This window comes from Meleagris gallopavo, chromosome Z (assembly GCF_905368555.1).
Source record: "Meleagris gallopavo chromosome Z, MGAL_WU_HG_1.1, whole genome shotgun sequence".
NCBI lineage: Eukaryota > Metazoa > Chordata > Aves > Galliformes > Phasianidae > Meleagris > Meleagris gallopavo.
In genome coordinates this window covers 25,993,337-26,013,443 of record NC_139435.1, presented here as the reverse complement: position 1 = coordinate 26,013,443, position 20,107 = coordinate 25,993,337, and the positions used below count along the sequence as shown (strand labels likewise).

At 37.9% G+C, this 20,107-nt stretch overlaps 1 protein-coding gene across 5 annotated transcripts in view; it reads right to left on the bottom strand.

Annotated features, from left to right (window-relative positions):
- Window positions 1-20,107, bottom strand: part of DOCK8 (dedicator of cytokinesis 8) — an 83,397-nt gene that overhangs the window by 46,813 nt on the left and 16,477 nt on the right. For 4 of the 5 annotated variants that reach the window (XM_085212807.1, XM_085212804.1, XM_085212805.1 and 1 more), the window contains exons 2-14: window positions 19,079-19,181; window positions 14,885-15,060; window positions 12,584-12,655; window positions 8,943-9,066; window positions 8,165-8,377; window positions 7,583-7,668; window positions 6,937-7,003; window positions 6,437-6,586; window positions 5,735-5,815; window positions 4,814-4,973; window positions 4,053-4,192; window positions 3,582-3,675; window positions 2,529-2,691 (exon numbers count right to left, since the gene is read on the bottom strand). In XM_085212807.1, coding sequence (XP_085068933.1) covers window positions 2,529-2,691; window positions 3,582-3,675; window positions 4,053-4,192; window positions 4,814-4,973; window positions 5,735-5,815; window positions 6,437-6,586; window positions 6,937-7,003; window positions 7,583-7,668; window positions 8,165-8,377; window positions 8,943-9,066; window positions 12,584-12,655; window positions 14,885-15,060; window positions 19,079-19,181 — 1,629 coding nt within the window. Of the gene's footprint in view, window positions 1-2,528; window positions 2,692-3,581; window positions 3,676-4,052; window positions 4,193-4,813; window positions 4,974-5,734; window positions 5,816-6,436; window positions 6,587-6,936; window positions 7,004-7,582; window positions 7,669-8,164; window positions 8,378-8,942; window positions 9,067-12,583; window positions 12,656-14,884; window positions 15,061-17,776; window positions 17,930-19,078; window positions 19,182-20,107 lie in introns of those variants that run through there. The other variant, XM_085212808.1, reaches the window with a different exon arrangement.

Here is a 20,107-nt window from a genome sequence, read left to right as displayed (position 1 = left end):
TCACATCAAATTATTACAGAAAATTAGTTCTTTCTTAATTTAAACGTTATCAAGAGCTCAGAGTCAATTCAGACTAAAATCTTAGCACTGTTCATTGAACTCATGTTCAATCTGTATATGTAATTGAAGAGGCTCATCGTTACTTCAAACATCAAATATTACAAAAAAGCAGTCAATAACATAATGTATTTGAAAACCAAAACCACAGACAAATAACTGAGATGTTACACATCATAAAAAGAACCCACAAAATAATCTATTACCCATCACAATAGTTTTCTGCTGCATAAATGCAGGAAACGTTTTGACCCACAACTGTCTACTTCACATTATCTTTTTCAGAAGTTAAACCCTAAAAACTTTTCCAATATTAAATTCAAGAGGACTAGACCCCCTTCTGTTGACTTTTGCAGCCTTCTGCCATAACTAAACCCACTGTGAGGTAATACTCTCAATTCCTTAACCAGTCTAAATCCTGAGTTGTTATATTGTTAAAGGAGATAAATGACTGCATATTCATTAGGTATTGAGTACTGCAATATTAAGCACAAAAGAGAGAAAAAGACAGAAAAAGACAGAAAGAAGGAAACAAAGAAAGAAGGAAAGAAAAGTAAACTAGGTTTTTGCATCTCTTTTAAACATCCAAGCAAGAAACTAAAAGTAGATATTTCATTAGTATTTGTCTGGACAGATGCAGAAGTATTATTATGCCAACAACATCTTACCAGACTGTATCTTTAAAAGTTTTCACTGTTTTGTTATTCAAATACATTTATATATGTATATATGTAAATCTCTCCTACATTCAAAGTAACATTCTAATTAAAAAAAAAAAAAAAAGTATTGACTTTACTAATTTTGGATTCTTTTAGTATCTAAATCCATAGCACTGGTAAATAGAACTGGTTTGTATACTTACAGTCAAAAATTAGGAAACATTGAACAAACTGCAGCACATTGACACACTATCACAGTTGCCTGAAAGTCAGCACATAGCTTTATGAAAACAGGATGGTTATATATCCCAGGTTAGACAAAAGGGAATAAGACAACATAAATCACTTTATATCCACCGTTGTTCGAGTTCAGAGCTACTTTGCAGAAGGAAGATTCATCTCAGGCTTACAATAATATTCATCATGGAGAGAACTAAGCAGAGTCTTGGATGGCAATCAAATTAAACTGATAATCAGTCCACATTCCCTTACAACACTTTTTCTGGCATGACTGTGTTTCTTGGGTGCCAAAAGCATCACAGAAAGAGCTACGTTATGGTAGTTTGTAGGAAAAGGCTTCAGTGCTGCAGCACAAACGCAGTTGCTACTTCCTGCAATCACAAAGTCCTTCTCTCATAAGGTTTGCAGAGCTGACTCATCTGTCTTACTGGGGATCTACTGCTGGATATCAGCAATATCTGTTGATGACTCCCCTTTCTAGCTGCAAATGCAGCTGTAGTGACAAAGCTGTTGAAACAAAATCTAGCACTTCCACATTTATTCATAATTTCCCCACTTTATCTAAAAGGCTGTCTTCAGGGTTGAATGGGGTATTAACAAAAAGACTTTACAGCACAATACTATTTTTGTCGTGTCAGTTGTGTTATCATCACTGATTCATTAATTAAGGTGAAGATTAAGGTAAACATGCTATATTGATCTTCTCTTCATTATCACTAGCTAAACAGGACAGTTCCTCTTTTGTTTCCACAGTTTTTACTTAGAGTGAAATTCAAAAGAGAGCCCAAAAACCTTGAAGAGGCTCAGCACGTTGGGTGTGAACTCTTGGAAAAAGAGTGTAGCTGTTGAGCTACAGCAAGCATTTCTTCTAATGTAGGGGTATTTATCCAACACAGACACCTAGCAACTGGAGGATAGCGTGGAGACACATTAACTTGCTTCAGGAGATGAAAAAATTAAACATGGTAGCTTGTTATTCAAGATGTCTGGCTGTAGGACTTCACTCTTGTTAAAATTAGAGAGACTCAAACACCTTTCTAGATTAGCAATTTAAAGTGGTTGCTAATGCTTTTTGTTTTCAAAAGCAAATTTTCATACACAACAGGCCACCTGGAGTTGACAAGTGCTACACCTTAGTGAGGCCTAATACTGGAAAGGGAAGTTAAAATCTGGCCATTTTTTTTCCATTAAAGAAAAAAAAGATCTTGTTATTTGACTTCATTTACATTTGTACTTTCAACTGTATAAAAACTACTACTGCTTTTTTTTCATGCTTTCACTAAGGAAATGGGCACAGTATCCACATGATTTTATATATTTACGTCAAGCCAACAAGAGCTGCTAGGTTGTGAACATTTTAAAAATATTCTGTGTGGAACAGGATAACTACATAATTAAATAGAGTATCCAGTGGGATCTTACTTTCTAACAGCTAACAAGATTAAATCAGTCTAAATCAGCCGTTAGCAATTTTTCTCAGCTTTTATTTAAAAAAAAAAAAAAAAAAAAAGCTACATCACAGCCACCTCTGAAAATGGTTCTTAAGCATTAAAAAAATAATAATAATCTTACCTATAAATAGTATGAGGAACATACACTTCTCTAATTGGGAATTCCAAAATCTCTTTGTGAGGACGACTACGATTTTCTGGGAAGGGCTTCACTGGTAGTAATTCCGGAGTCAGACAATAACCAAGGTTTTCTGGAGCTGGAGAGATCTCCAGTTTAAGTGTTCCTTTAAAAAAAAACACAAAATGTTACCAAAGAATACAAAAAATAACTAATATATAATAAATCAAAACTGAAAACAGTATGTGAGGTTACACAATAACACCACGTAAGTAAGAAATGGATGTTTGGATTGAAAGCTGCATGAAAATAAAACATGCATGTAGGATGATACACAACAAGTTTTATTTGGAAGCTGAATAAAAGAGAGAAGGGTGGTGTACAGCAGAGCTATCTCTCCATCTCCACTCAGATTCTGCTCTATGACAAAGTAGACACCATCCAACAGGAAATCCAGACTATTTGTGGACAGCATTTATACAGTTAATACTCATAACCCTGCCATGACTACAATCAGACTTTCAATTTTAAGTTTTGGAAAGCAAAAACTATTTTGGAAACTTGTATTTGTCATTTCTGACAGTTATCTACAAAGGCAAAAGAAGCTTTACACTGAGTTTGTGTTTTTTGGGGGTTCCTCTACAATCCAGAAGATCTCAAGATATAATTTATCTGAAAAAGTAAAAAGCAGCTTGTCAAGTGTTTGAGCGTAGCCAAACACTGATCCAAATTCAAAGTGAAATATGTATGCATTTTAATCTCCTTCTGTAACATATGGCTCATTGCAAAACATTGCAGAGAAAACCTCTGCTTTCAAATAGCTTGAATGATCATGAAATACATCCAGCAGATACACTATAAGTTAGAAAAAAAAGCAAATCACTGTGGAGTATCAAACTCAATACAAAGCTTAATACTTAACTGGGGATGCTGGGAACCCAGAAGGTTCCACAATAGTTTAGAACACAATTTTTTTCTATTCGGGGTTGAAACTTACAAAACGGTTTAAAGGAGAAAAGTACATATATATTATTCCATCTAAAATGAATTGTGTACCTGGTAAAGTCTTGATTCGTCTCTGCAAGGAAGATGATCTTTTGAAATCAGCTAAAAATTTGAACAGATCTTCATCACTAAGCCTGTCTCCTTCCTACCAGGAGAAAGACAAAAATCATTATCTTTATAGCAATACTACATAACAAAAAGCTGTCCAAGAAGGTTGTGGATGCCCCACCCCTGGAGGCATTCAAGGCCAGGCTGGATATGGCTCTGAGTATCCTGGCCTAGTGGTTGCCTACCCTGCATATGGCAGGGGGCCTGACAGTAGATGATTTTTGAGGTCCCTTTCCACCCAGAACATTCTATGATTCTGTGATTACCTTGAGACACGCAAACAAGGTAAGTTACTGTCAACAGCAATTATTCTCTGAACCCCCACTAACATCACCAGATAATTTTTCCCAACACAGTTCACACAACAGATATGAAAAATGTCTTAGGCAGTCAGAAACAAAGAGCATCCTATACCTGTTTAAAGAAGGTACTGTGGGTCAGGGAGACGGTTTTGAAGTTTGATACTGGATAACTGTCCTCAGTGCTGAGACTTCTCTCAGAAAGTCTTCTTGCTTGTAAGAGTGTTGCCCTCTTCTCACTAGTTGGTCCTTTCCCTTCAAAGAGAAATTAAATAAAATACCAACCTGTTTTGTGCTACTTCAGTACCAAGAATATAAAGATATGCTAGAAATCCACAAGTTCCCAGTAACATCAGAGGACAGAGACCAGTACCTACAATATTAAGCTTTTATCTGTATTTCCCACTAGCTATATTTCAGACTATGTGAAATAATAGAATGCTACGATACACTTAGTGAGAGTGCCATTATTTCTGCTGCAAAGCACAAGCTTATTCATATTTTTAGTTAATGGGTTACAAACCACATTGATCAGTGTTGGATGCAGCTTGAAAACATCTCTTGTACACTCCAGAAACTAAGAAGATAAAATATTTTGGTTTGCCTTTGTTGCATAAGGATTCCAGATAGTAAAGGCCAGTTCCACTAAAATAGAGCCTAGAACACTGAAGAATATTTAGAATACATAAAAATACATATGCAGAGGTGAAATAGTGAAAATATTAACTTTTTCTTGTAGGACAAAAAAGGAAAGCTCAGAAGATACGAATTTGAATCTGTCATTTGTTCTTGAGGACAAAAATGAATGATGTTGCTTCCTAAGCACAGAACCACCAAAGAGTTGCTTTGTGTTAGTCAGAAAACTTAGACAAGTACCGTTCAAACCTTCAGCCTCAGATACTTCTCGTTCAAGTGTGGAAACGTTGAAGAAATTAGTTAGACTTATGGGAATCCAGGCAAATGGCATTCTGTATTTCCCTAGTCGTTGACAAAAGCATTCAGCTTGGGCTTTCAGTTTTTCAATCTTTTCTTTTGTCTAAGACAAAGGAAATAATGAATGTTTTAAAAGCAATCAGTTATTCTAACTTCACTTCAAAGAAAAAAGGAAAATTATTTAATTATTTACAGTTTAGTAAATAATTTGTATTCTTATCTCTCATATCTTCCTGTTATGCCACTGTCAGCACCATAGCTGTTTTGATCTATAAATTCACTTCCCATTTCAACTAGTTCACTCATTACTGAAAAGAAGAATGCAGATTTTTTTGCAGTGACCCTTCTGCCCAGCATGAGTAATCATCACAAAATGAGCAAGTTCCATCTCCTTCATCAGATATAGAAATAATTTTCTGATGAAAGTGAGAAGCATGGGATTTGAGGAAACATCATCAGTTTGATTGAGGGAAGGTAAATGACAATTAATTCCCCAAACAAAGATCATGTTATCTACAGATGTCTGCATTGAACTGGTCACACACACAACAACACCTTGCCTAATCAGCAAGAAGTCTCTGACACTGCACTGTCATCTCCTTTACTTAACTATAGATACTTTATGGCTTAAGACTTTGGAATCAGTACTGATTTCCAAAGTGACTAGGAACAAAACTGCACCTTGTCTTCTTTTGAATTCTTCATGTCAATGACAGACATCAAATTGCTTGCTCTATGGATTGAACAACTGACTTTCTCCCTACTGTTCTTTAGGTTCTGTCCCATTCCAAAAGATTTGCTCTTTCCCTGTTTCTCTTTGCATGCATGTTTTTATCCAAACATTTTTCATGGTTGTTTACTTACCTTGCCAGCTTCGTTTTCTTTAAGAACCATGTAGGGTTCTGCACAATCTCCAATTTCTCCTTGCTGAAGCACTTTTTCTATCTACAAAAAGCAGTAAAATGAGACACTCATTAAGAAAAAATATCACTCCAAACTTAATGCATTACTTCTCTAGCAATATGGAATAGTCTGCCCAAATCTACCAAAAATAATGCTTAAAACAGTCTTCATGGAGTACAATAAACTTTTCCCACTTTCCCCTATTGTTAGTTATGAAGCAGAAAATATGTATATAACAAAACTATCTATCAGATACTGCTGCATTTTCACCACAAACAGGAAAATAAACACATTCCAAATGAAATGGTTCGGGCAAAGTTAGTTTCAGAATTAAATAAACAGACAAATGCAAAACTAATCCAAAGCCAAAAAAACTCCACTAAAACACAATTAAAATTTTTTAAAACAGTTTATTTCACTTAATTTTTTTCTTATGAAGAGATAGAAAAACCTAAAAACTCAGGTGAGCTAGAAAATAAGATATTGATAAAACTTCTTAGGTTGGGAACAAGATATACCAGTGGATACTTGTACAAAGATGATCAAAAATTATCAGAATGCCTCTCAGCTACAGGAAGATCACATTAGTCAATTGCACATACTAAGACAATTGGCACAGCTGGGAACAGAAAGAATGGTGTTAAAAGTACCACTGTAACATACCTTTATTACTAGGTAAATATCTGATGAGGGGTAAGTGACAGAAAATACTGCTGATCTTGCCAGAGTAGACAAGTCAGTGGAGGGTGTATGAGAACGCAAGAATCCTCTTAGTGAATCAGAGTTCAGGTCACAATGGAAATTTTCAGAGATCTTGAAAAGAAAAAGAATTTAAAATGTACTGCAAAGCAAAAATGAATTGAATGTTATTTTAAAATAAGTCAAAAGAAGTAAATGGAAGTATAAAATAAAGAGCTGCGAACACTATAGCATGACTGAAGCAACCTGGATCAAGATGCACATTAGCAAAAGTGGAGTTATTTTTTGTAAGCATTTCTAGTAATTTTTAAAGCTAGAAGTTTTAAAAAAGAGGTAAGTCAATTGAACAAAAGAAACGAAGAAAAGCTAAACATCCTAGAATTTTCACACTATAATGAAATTCAGCTGAGAACATGAATGAATGAACAATTCCATTCCTTATTTATGCTGTAGTGCACACTTGCCTTTTTTCTTTCTTTTATATCATAGAGAGCTATGCATGCAAACAAAGGCTCAATCTCTATATCAAACCTGTTAAGGAAAGACACACTCATTAATATTTTACTTTTAAGATCCTGTAAAACAAAAAACAAAAGGGTTTTTAGGCTGTCATTTCCTTAGAAAATGAGAAATACTTCATTCCAGACCTTGGCTCTCTTAAAGTTTGGAGGATTTTTCTTTTTTTAGCTAGTGCATTTTATTAATTGACTTCAAGTGGGAAAAAAAGGAGGTAAACTGCCAGCAGTGTATTTTCTGAGATTGTCAGAAAGCTGGTCTCAGATATCAGTTAAAAATGATTCTACCATTCTTGATTTTTTTTCTATTTATCACTATTATGAACAGAGACCAATCTAATTTGTTTATAATAAATAACTTAGTCTCATCCCCAATTCCTTTTCATTCTAACAACATAAAAACTCCTTTAACTACTGATATAAATAGTTTTCTGCCAAAATTACACTAAAGCATGAACAAGCAAGCACGTAAACTCTTTTTGAACAAGGAACATACAATGTCAGCGTGTCTATGGCAAGATGCTCACATGAATTGAGACACTGTAATTGGAAGGTGTCACCAAAGCCTGCCAGACCAGGATGTAAGGATACTTACTTCAGAGTCTGCAGCTTTACCAGAATCCTGTTGCCCAGGTGCTCCTTTGGGCGATCTGGCACTGGGCGTATTTCCACTGCATCTTCCTATCATTAAACAGTTCAAATGCAATTAAATAATTGCAAATTTACATGCTTACATAACAGCTTCAAGTGATGTAACTGAGCCACAGCTACAAAACAACACATTCCCTGACTCAGGAGCCACTTCATCTCTTCAGTCAGAAAGAAAACTGATGTAAGTTTACAAATACATACGTGCCTCACTGCATCTGGTGTGTTTCCCAAGTGAATGTGGCTTGTTTTCACACAGACATTTTACCAGAACATGGCCTGACTTACATCAAAGGAAGGCAGAAAGACCTCAGGCAACACCATGAGTTGGATACAACTGCTTGAATGCACATTCAAGATGGCTGGCATGCATGTGAAGCCCACACCTTCACTGTGTTATTATTCAAGGGAGATACACAAAAGCAAAGGAAGCAGGTATACGGGCCAGGAGTCACATTTTTGATGGTTATGTGGACAATCTCCATCCCACCAAAGCATAGCTTGAGTCCCAGAAGCCCTGTGAGCTCACCTCATCCACAGACGGGTAGAGGGCAAGGAGCTCGGCGTGCCTGTTGGTTCGTCGGGCTTCCTCATTCTGCCTCTCAAACTCCTCTGCACTGACATGCCGCAGCAGGTTTTCCAGGCGGGGATCCGGCTGCAGGCTGCGCAAGTCAAAGTCAGAGGAGGCTGGGGCAGCCTTGGAGGTGTCCTCAGGGAGCACGTGCACAGCCCTGGGCCCTGCCTGTCAGAAAATGAAGGAACAGCAAAACTTTTTACTGCCTGCTGTAGCATGGGCATCATGAGGTTTCTCTTGCCTGTCTTTCAGAGGCTGCCTTAATTTTACTGCTGCCAGGAGGCTCACCAAGTGGGTGACGATGACAAGCACCATCCTCCAGTTTGTGCCTCTCTGCATCCACGGTTAACAAAGGGAAAGGGCAGTTTACCTTCAACTTTCAAAGTGAACATGGTGGAAGCCAAAGCACAGTGAGCTGTTGGCAGGGTGACATTGTAATTCTTCAGATCTCTGAGCCTGACTGCATCCACATTGAGGAGCAGGAGGCACTGGTGGGCCTCCATCAGCCCACGGCCTACTTTGTTGCCCACGCTTCCCTGAACAGGAGGTGTCAGGGGCATTAGACAACACACCAGCCCTTGTACCAACATCCCCAAGCTCTACAAACAATGGTGACAGAAACTCACTGTAAGGAAGGGCTACCTGCTGCAAAGGTCTCTGTATACAGGACTTTTGCTTCCCTTGAGGGAAGCTTCTATATTTAATAAATTTTACCAAAGATAATAAAAGATACCTGAAAGCTTGCTTCACTAGAGTCCGAAGTTTCTGATTCAAATGTTTGTTTCTGCAGATGCTTGTGAAAATCTTTTCGGGATCCCTTATTTTTCAAACTGCAAATGTATGAGTTCCCTTGGTTCCTTTCAGAGACAAAACCGAGCAAATCAGGATGGAATAGAAAGGAATTAGGGGAAAATAAAACAGAAGAAAAACTAAAAATCAAGCAATTCGAAACATAACTGCACAGAAGGACAGCACACGATAACCTTTACACAAAATGTGACATTTTGTGATGTTCAAATGTTTAATCCAACCATTGCAGCTTTACAATGGATATGAAGGATAGTTTGAAAATGAAGAAAATTCACTCACATTGTTATATTCTCACCCTGAGACAGCAGAAAAATCCTGACCTAGGAATAAATTCAGCCCTGAGCTACTCATAAGACACAGTGATTATTTCAGTGACCTTAGAAATATTGTTCAGAAACATCTGCTTTTTAGCTGGCTCTCTGCTTCTGCACCATGGAGCTCACTGCTTGTCTGAGATGTCACTTGGTCTCTAGCATGCCTAGACCTAGCTGCTACCCTCAAGTCAAGCATTTAGACCATTCTCTCCTTTCAAAAAATTTGCTAAATTCTGTAGTAGCATTTTAATAATCAGTCCCCTTAGTCACACTATCCAGTTTCATTCATTTTCCTTTCCATAGCCCTTAAAAGCAACATCTAAATATCTCAGTACTTTCATTGTGATGTCACAATAACTCATTCTTTATCAGGGAGACACCTTTTTATTATATTTTGGGCGTAACTGAATTATATGTATTATATGTATTTTAATATTAATTATTTGAATTTTAATCATTTACTAGTTCACTGCAAATGAAAACTGAAGGCATTAAAGATACAAGATCGACTCTCTTTGGATGTGACCTTGCTTTGGAATTGCATTTACTACTCAGAATGGGAGAGAGGAATTATACACAACCTTCTTTTGAGATACTTCAGCATTTACAAGAGGCTTTGTTGATTTTTTTTTTTCCCACTACCTCCAGTGACAAATCAATGATGAATGCAAAGATTTGCCAACCTGAGGTCACACTTTCCTTGTGAGGTATAAAATATACTCTAAAGTGTTCCTGGAAGATTACTTATTTGTTTTTAAAGGGCAGTAGCAATTAAAACACAGCAGGAGGCAAGCCCATTTTTCAGTAGACATGTCAAATTAATGGTCAGACTGAAATCAGTAAATGGGACAAGGGAAAGAGGGATGACTGAGAGGAGAAACTGACAGACACAACAACTTGCTTCCCCATAGCCAATAGCAGAACTACTGGAGTGGATTCACACTGATAATCAGATAAACTCCACTGTACCACTTTCTTGCTCCTCCTCTTCAAAGGAAGGAGTAGGGGAGAAAATATGATAGGAAAAAAAGGTTCCTTGAGATAAGGATAATTTAACTAAAGAATAAAGAAATTAAAAACAAACAAAGGCTATGCGGAAGCAAAGAGGGAGAAAACTTATTCTCTACTTCCCATTAGCCATGTTCAGTCATATCTTGGGAAGCAGGGCTTTGATACACATAGAAGTTGGTTGGGAGCACAGATGTTTTAATAACAAGATCTGCCTTTTCCTTCCCCTTTGCCAATGAGTGATCCCATACGCTACAGAATGTCCCTTTGATCAGTTCAGATCAGCTCCCCTGGTGCTGTTCTCTCTCACCTCCTGCCAACTCCAGAATACTGGCTTGGATTCTGTGTCAGTGCTGTCCAGCCATAGAGAAAACATTGGTATGGTATCAGCACAGTTCTAGCCACAAGTGCAGAGCTCATCGCTGTATGGGCTGCTGTAGGTAAAGTGAACTCTGCGCCAGCCAGACTCCTTACAACCACACAGACCTACTGCTGTGCCCAGACCCTCCTACTCATATCCCACTTCTCTGAGGCATGAGGACCACAATCTTTTCTCCTCTTCACTGTCCTACTCTCAGCCTTCATATCCAGGAATGGACAAGAGCCACATACACACTCCTCTCCAGATTATAAACTGAGATCCCTGCCCTATGAATCTTTGTCTCACAAGCTGGCAACCACTGATTTTTCAGTCTTTCTCAGCATGATGGAAAGCTTTCTATGAGTACTCTTTCTCTCTTTACTCCTTTGCTTCCTCTCAGATTTGTTTTGAGAATGGTGCCATAAGGGTCCCAATAATAACTTCCGATTTATGTGACACTAAAACATCTTTCATGCTTTCTTTCTCTTTGTAATTTTTAGTAACCTGCTTGCACTGTTAGCCATCAAAGATCAGTTTTCTGGGAGGCCTCAGACTCAATAAAGTATCTGCAAATTTGCCTCATCTGAATCAGCAAGACAGTAAAATGCCCTAAAAGCCTTTCGAAGCAAGTATATTTCTCTGGCTCCATTCACATTTCTACACGTGTACATAACAGCAACAGAGCCACATGATACTGTCTGCTGCACCTACTGGGTTGCTCAGTCCTTATCTGTGTGCACAGACAAGGCTGGCTCTTTAGAGTGCCCAGAGCAGAGCTGTGTGATGGAGCAATCACCGTGCTCTGCGCGGTATAGGTAGAGAGCCTGCAAAAACCCACCAGCTTCTTCCTGGTGACTCACCTCGTGCACTTCTGAGAACTGAACCAATTTCATAAGCCCCTGGAGGAAGTCTCCTTAAAGCCCTCAGCAGAGTGCAGAACTAACAACACAACTCCTTTACAGACAGCAAGAGACAATTCCTCACAGATAGGAAACAGTTTTTTGGATGTTATGCTAATAATCCAATGATACTACCAATCACTGCTAAGAACATCTATAATCTTTTTTCCTTTTTGGCTGTTAGCACTCTGCCATTAAAAACCATTAAAAATCAGATTACTCAGTGAAGAACCCTGTCCCCACCCCCCCCCCCCCCCCGGCACAGCTTCATGCCGTTCCCTCAGGCCCTGTCGCTGTCACAGAAAGCAGAGCTCAGCGCTGTACTCCGCTCACTGTGAGGAGCTGCAGCCGCCATCAGGCCTCCCCTCAGCTCCTCTGCTCTAGCTGAACACACACAGAGGCCTCAGTCGCCCCTCACACACCTTGCCCACTCTAGCCCTCTTTGGACATTCTCTAATCGTTTTATACCCTTTTCAGATTGTGTCACCTCAAAATATGTCGAGTAAATAGTATATAATTGTATGGTGTAGACAGTAAGAAAAGAGCCTGAAAGGATTAAAAAGACTGGACAGCCAACAGCCATATGTAAAAATGGACAAAGTAAGAACTGACAAAACTCAAGCTGTGATTGTCCTTGCACAGAGTTTACACAAACAAACACAAAATGTTTCTTCAAGCATCAGATAAAAGGATAAAAAGAAGGAAGGGATAAGAGGTCAAGATGAAGGATCATTGCTACAGACTGAATGTGAATTATGACCTGATTAATTCCTGGGGAACCTGAATAACTAAGAAGCAGGTACAAAAATATTTAGCAAAACACACCATCTCAAACAAAACAGTAGAGTAAAACTACTGAGAAACCCACTTTTATCTTCAGGTACTGATTCAAACTTTTTCAGATTATTTACAACAATGCATCTTCTGCATGTAAAATAATATACAAGGTATTTTCTATTTCATTTACTTGTGTGTAGCTTACTTTCTATTCACAATCAGCCAGTCCCGGATATAGGTCTGAACACAGTCTCGTACATGCGAATCCAGCTCAACCCTGGGGAAAAAGCAACATACGGGAAATATTTTAGTACCTAGGTCATGCCTTAAGGAAAAAGAAATTTAACTAAACATGCTGTATAGCTAAAGGGCTCTCTGCTACTCCACTCCTGTTTATTCTATTACTAAGCTACATTTCAGTTTTAAACAATAGGTGTACTGAATGTGAGTACACAGACGCAGGTTTTGGTTGTTGTCTTTCTAAATTAACAGACATGCATTTAACAGAGATAACCATTTGCCACACCATGGATTTCATGACAGATGTTGCTATACAGTACTGTAAAACAAAAGAAAGTACAGTAGGTACCTATCTTCTGTGTTTTTCCAAAACTTGTTAACAAATAGAGATATTTTTTCCAGAGGCATCAGCTCATGTACTCATGAAAATACATATCCTTAGTACGACTTTAGCGTTATTTTCTTTTATACTGAAATGGAGAAAATTCCAAATGCTCAACAAAATGCTGAGATCTGAAAATATGCTGTAAATTTACGATTTTCAATTAAGCCTCAGTTAATGTAGGGAGTTGGCAGTACTGCTTGAGAGAATGGATGCTGACTGGCACTGAAATGTAATAAATTAAGGTCAGTTTCCATAAATGTTCTGTCATGATGTTGTAGCACAATTTCCTTACTCCTACTCTGAATTATACTAGCGATCTGTGCAAAAATTGCTTGTTAAGTGAGGACATGTGATGCAGTAACGGAAGAAAGGTAGAACACTTCTCAGCACTTTCCACCAAGAGCTCTTAACAGATCTGCAGCCCAGGCTGGCTAACAACCCTTTGGGGTGCAGACAAATAGACCACTGAGTGCCAGGGTGGGATAAGGCAGCACATGGTGACTTCTTGCATCAGATGGGACACGCTTTTGTCAGCAGGCAGCATATTAACCCTGTCTGGTCTGTGGCATCTACTTCCTGCTTTCGGCACAGGAAGATACCACAAGCTGCACTGCTTGCATGCAAATCTCTGAAGCATGACCTTCCTGAATGCTCTCCTCCCTAACATATTATGCATCCTTTACCTGGACACCTAAACAGGGATTTTCTGTATAAAAGAAGACTGTTGAATGCACATTTGTTGTTACTGACTCCCCTCTTTTTTTCACAGATTCCTTAAAACATCTTTTAATACCACTAAGGTAGAAACAGAAAACTACTGTTTTAAATGACAGGTGTATTACAAAATGATTCTGGGAATATGTGTGCATAAGGGAGAAGTGGTCTCAGTCCACAGAAATGAAAATAGCCCACAATGAAAATCATCTGAATTGTCATTCCACCTTAGCCTTCATCTCTTTCTGCATGCTGGGAAAAAAACACTGAAGACAAACTGAAGGAGCCAGGCCCCACCCTAAACAAACATACATCCTTAGCTGTCTTTGCACACAAAGCAGTTTGGGGTTAACTTATGCTGACTTCAAATTTATCTGGTTGTTGCTGTTTGCAGACTTGGCTATGCTTTTGTGGTTTTACTTGAGGGTACCATTTCTAGCCAAACAACCCCTGGAGACTATTTTGTATACAATGTATAGAACCCTTCTAAACCCCACTAGCAAAATTTCCAAGTAATCATTTTTTCTCATTCTAAAAAATTCTGCTGCCTGTATTTTTCCTGTTTATCAAACTAGCTTAAATATTTTGAGGATGGCTGAGTACCATTAAGAAGCATGGAAACTATTTTAATCTAAAAACTGTTGAAAACAGTGGAAAGCTTCCTAATTATTTCATCAATATCTACCTATATCTACCTGGATGCAGAAATGACTTCTACACTAGAAATCAACAGATACTCCTTCCTCAAAACCTTGTGATTATTAAGCAAGAAAGATACTGAATAAGAGACACTGAGTGATCTGATCAATGCCATCTAGCTGAGATAGAATTAAAAAAAAAAAAAAGAAAGAAATTTTGGTCTTATAAATCAATGTAAGGAGTCACAGCTATAAAATCATCTTTCATACTAGTTTCCTGTCCTTCTCCCCTGTTCTTTCTGGTCTACTACCACCTCATACCTGCTGCTAAAAGCTAGGTGGTGAAGTCCTTACAAGACTTTAACTGTCCTAAAGAGAGTAACAGAATCAATGGCAAAGTACAGATGTTTAAAGTAACTGCATGATGGCTGGACAGATGGGAGACTGAGGTTAACTGACATTAACATCTTTCTGTTCAACACTATTTTTAAATTTGTTGCATTTCAGAGAGAGAAAAAAGTCTCCTTACCCATCTTCTGGCATAGAAGGCTGCAGAGTCCTGCATTCTTTGGGCGTAAAGACAATGTCCAAGTCATCTTCAGGAAAATCACCAAGTTCATGTGCCATTTCTGAGTCCAAGTTGTTCAGCTGTGTCATTAGGAAGCCTTCGAAATCTACTGGGTCTACTGCATCATAAAAGGAAGGCTAATGAAAGAAATAAAGAGGTGTTTGTTTTAGCAAAAGAAGGGTTCTTTTGCTAATCTTTTGCTCATTTCTTTTTCTAATTATCCCTGGTTTATTAAATATAGGAACAGACTTCTAACCTTATGTATTCTGCCACTGCATTGAATGCAGGGAAAAGTTGATAACAAAACAATTAGCTGAAAAAAAAATGATGAAAACGAAAATTTTAACATGCAAAAGAAGGTATTACAGCTAAAACCAAATATGCACCTATTTTCTTTGCTGAGCTTTCACAGATGCTGGTAATCTGCATGATCCCTGTGAAGTACACCTAATCCCTCTCTTCTAGTCCGAAAGGGCAGCAGCAAGCATGAATAAGGCCAAGGTGACCAAGAAGACAGTAATAGGCAGTGGCCAGCTCGCAGGGAGCTGGCAATAGTCATAGTCATTCAGATGCCTCTCAGTTCTTTTGGATTTTAGTTTTACTTGAACAGTTAAAGTAGTAACTACACAAAAGATTACATGGAACTACTGAAATTGTTATTGCAAACCTTAGATATTCACCATTTCTATGGCATGTGGCACTGCACCCTGACAGAGAGCAAATTTATTTGGCTATACTTTATAAACCATTTTTTATACAGAACATTCGATTGACAACAAAGTTTAACAAGTGCAAGCTGTGCCAATCATGAATACTACAAACCTGTCTCTTTTTGTCTGCTCATTTTCAAAAACAGAGGCAAAAAATCTTGTTTGTTATTGTACCTGTAATTGTTCTACATAGACATAAATGTAACTTCATGTGTTGTTTTTATTATATTTTTCCACGTGTAGATAAGAAAAGAAATTCTACTTTCTATATAGTCAATAAAAATAGCTTATATACATGCACAAAATAAAACACCTATCCAGCTGTGTACAGATTTTAGCACTTCATATTGTTGTCTTGACATGTAACAAATAGTTCAAGAACTACAGCTTTAGAAAACTCTATTTTATGTTCTGTGAGTTCCAGAAACACCATAGAAGCCTAAGAGCAGTTCAGAGCAAGGACAAAAAGAGCATTAAAATAACAACCCTGCAATAATTAATTTACTAGGAGGAAATAATTTAGCCAAAAAAATCCATCAAATCATCCTTGACTGTAAAGAATAAGGTTTGCGTTGTAACACATTGACCCAATACATCTTACACAACTGCCTTTTGAAGCTGCCAACAACAGTTTCTCTCAGCCTTGGTCAGATAGATAATTTATTTGGTTCTGATGATGGAGTGTGAGGAAAATAAGGCTCCTGATGTCCTTAATAACGATACTGCCTTTACATGCAACACTATTGTGACAACAGTCTCATCCAATATTCTGGAGCTATTCTTATGTTTCTGTGTTCTTGTCCATAAATACAATCTGCAGGCCAAAATCATGAAGTCTTCTCTCATTATTATTGGGTCCTACTAAAGGAAGACTCTCAGAAAAGTTGACAGGATTTTCACCTCAGTATGAAGTAAATAACAGCGATGTAGGAAGTAAATAATAATACTGTAAATAACAGTGTTTCACACAGAAATTTTATCACAAAAGGACAATGAAGAATTCTACAATTTATGAAAGGTACAAGGGTGCAATGCTCTGGTAGCTCTGAACTAACATGGCTCACGCACATTTTGACACATCATTGTAGACAGGAAGGTTAATTAAAAATTACATACATGGTATAATACAAGTATTGGAAGCTTATTAGTGTTCTGGAAACACAACAGAGGAAGTTATTCAGCTTATAAAAACTCAGAAACATTGAGAAAAGTGAAGTATGTTTAGAAAAAATACGCTAGAAACAAAGCATGCTGCATGTTTGAAAAAGAACAGATGTGGCAAATGATGGAGTAGAGACCACTGAGACACATGTCAAATAAACCACAGGTTCCTCTTTTATTGGATCTCCACAGGAATGAAAGGTCAGAGCTTACCCTTAAGGGATCAACAGAATTCTCCAGAACCAGTTTAGAGAAAATCTCCCTCTTTCTTTGTTTTTCTTACTCATAGGTAAAGTCTAAAACTGAGAATCATGAAGCAGTCATCTGAAGAAGTTCACAAAACTATAGGTTAAGCACGATCTGATTTATACCTAGTGGAGAGCTGAGCATCAGGTTCAGGAGTTCTGAGTAAATAGAGATCTTTATTAGCTTTTAATTTCTCATTAATATTCAGTATAGTCTTCAGACAGTATCCTTGAAGTTGATTTGTTATACTGCTAGTGGTAAAATATTACATGTTAATGCATGAATATATATATAGAGCTGTGCAAAACAAAATGCAAAAGATTAAAGCAAAACACAGCTTCGATTTAAAAAAAAAACAACCTTATATCTTGTCAGTTGTTGAAGATAAAATGTTTTGCATGCAAAATAATGTTGCTTAATAAAATCTAATTTTCAGTTAAGCATAGCACATCCTTTCAGATTTTCTATTCCAGAAAGTCAAATACATCACATTTTATTATGTCTTGTAACTCTATCTTGTTGAAGTGGTAATAATAATATTTAATCCCTGGAACAGCATGCTTTTGAACTACTGCAGATTAGAGACAAGTGGAAAAGACGGTGAAAAAGGTAAATGAGAAGGAGGGTAATGGTCTCTCTAATGTGCAAAGTATAAAGAGAGATACTGTTTCTACCATGGAGGTGTGCAAAGAAATCATGCTATAGAAAATGCCACAAAGCATTACCACAAACGTACCTTTTTAAGGAGGGTGGACTAGAGGCATGCGGATTGTGTCAGCACACAAAATGGCAGCTACGGTGCAATATCCAGGAAATGAAACGTTACCGTGTTTCTCAAGAGCTAAAGAAACTGTATGCTAGCAGAAGAGAACCCAGCCTCCCCAGGCTGAACAACCACAACCAGCAAGCTAGAGCACCACAGCACTTCAGATTAAGGAAGTGAGCTGTGGCGGGAGGCCCTGACACACAGGAAGTAAATGCTTACAGCTCCTCTTCTCCATTTTTCACAATCACTGGTGCACAAAGATTTCCCCCTCCCACTTTCTGGGCCTTAACTTAAAAGAAGAAAAAAAAGTATCAAAGTCTCAGACGAGCGTGGCTTTTTTTGGAATGGCACAGCACACTTGCAGAAAACTCATCCTCTTGAAAAGCAATTAAGAAGACCTGGTAACTTTTCCCTTTGTCATAAGGGCAGTGTCATACAGTCTGATTTCTGCATGGCAGGCAGAAGATGATTTGGACCACATAACCCTTGACTCAGTAAAGTTTATCCCAATCAAGACACTCTTCAGTATTTTTCACTTAACATATTTACTCAACAGTGCTGAAAATAAGGGCAGTGCACAGTTTTGGCTGCTGGCTCTGGGAATTGTTCGTTAAGCCAGGTAACAGCAATAGAGCCTAAGGGAACAGCATGAAACTGCAACAAAGGAGGATCAGGCTGCGTATTAGGAAAAGGTTCTTCACCAGAGGGTGGTTGGGCCCTGGAACAGGCTTCCCAGGGCAGTGGTCCTGGCACTGAGCTGCTGGAATTCAAGACTAATCTGGAAAATGTACTCAGACACATAGTCTGATTTTTGGTGGTCTTTTGTGTAGCCAGGAGTTGGACTTGGTAATTCTTATGAGTTCCTTCCAATTTGGGATGTTCTATGATTCTAAGCTTTGCTGAGTCTCCACCATACTCATTTTCTCTTTTACTCACTGATCTCCTTTTGCAGATTGTCTTTGGCCTCATACAATGCATTTGCTTGATAGTAGAGCTGAATGTCTCTGTCAAAGCATGGCTGTATTATACTCCAATGCTTCACTATTTCTCTTTGGTTTACAGTAATATGCAGACTGTCTATTTCAGATTCTGAGGACCACTCCAAGTTCCTTCAAATGTGTAATTTTCCCACTGATTGAGAAGGATTTTGAACATATTTAGGAAGAAGACAATTAAAGCAAAATGGACGAAGAAGCTCACTTAACTTAGCCTAAAAATGTTACGTAATGCAGATGGCTGAACCTGTATGTAGAAGAGAAATTCAGAACTTACCAGATGAAGAGTAGAAAAGCCAGGAGTACTTAAGCTACGCTGACAGAACTGTGCAAAGCCTGGTTGGAGGGTAAACTGCTTTCTTACTTCTGCAGAGGAGTACCTTTAATTAAGCAGAGAAAAAGCTTATAACTACAGTTATCCACATATAAATGTCAAGCCCTAGACATCAGCCAATTTAGAGTCCTGTCACAGAGTTCAGAAACATATTTTGACTATATTCTAGAATCCTTTTGCATTTTAGTTCATGCAGACCTCCAAAAATAATTTGCAGTCCTAAGTAATTAACATTCTGACACACTTTCCACAAGTTTCTATTATTATGTTAACCTTGCAACTAGGAAAGGCCATGCAAGAAAGAATTATCTTGCCCTCAAGTCAAACATGGCTGCAAATTGCACAGCAACACTTGCACCTTTGTTTCTGCAGAACAGAATTACAGAAAAATAAATCATAGAAAGATTAATGAACATCACAGAAGAAAATACTTTAATGGACTGTAACTGACCAGCGGATGAAAGCAAGGCAGGACCACTCACTGTACAGTGTGAGCCCAGATTTATATTAATAGTGTAATTCTACTCTGAACAACACAAGATGAACGAAAGCATGAATTTTAAAATCAGTCTGTACTGTCTGCTGAATGCTTGAGGAAAAATCGTCGTAAGAGCTAATTAGCTGACTTCAGTGGGAGCAAAAAGAGGCCAGTACTGTTTTTCAGATGTTAGAATGAAAGCACAGTTGTATGTACCTAGTGTGCAAAACCAGTAATTGGAGTAGCTTGTTCATTCTTCAGTGAAATAAATCAATAAATATTTAGTATGATTTAAGAACAATCAGCCCTGAAATAACGCCAAAATAAGTACAATACATTTCACCATGAATACTCAGGAGAAGATTTTCAAAGAACAAGAGCCAATTAAGCAGATTCTAAAGTAAAAAGAAAAACCTTCTGGCACCAACCCACCAGGGCAGCCAACACAGAGAGAGGAAAGAAGACTTTCTCTTCTGCACGAGATTCTCTTCCAA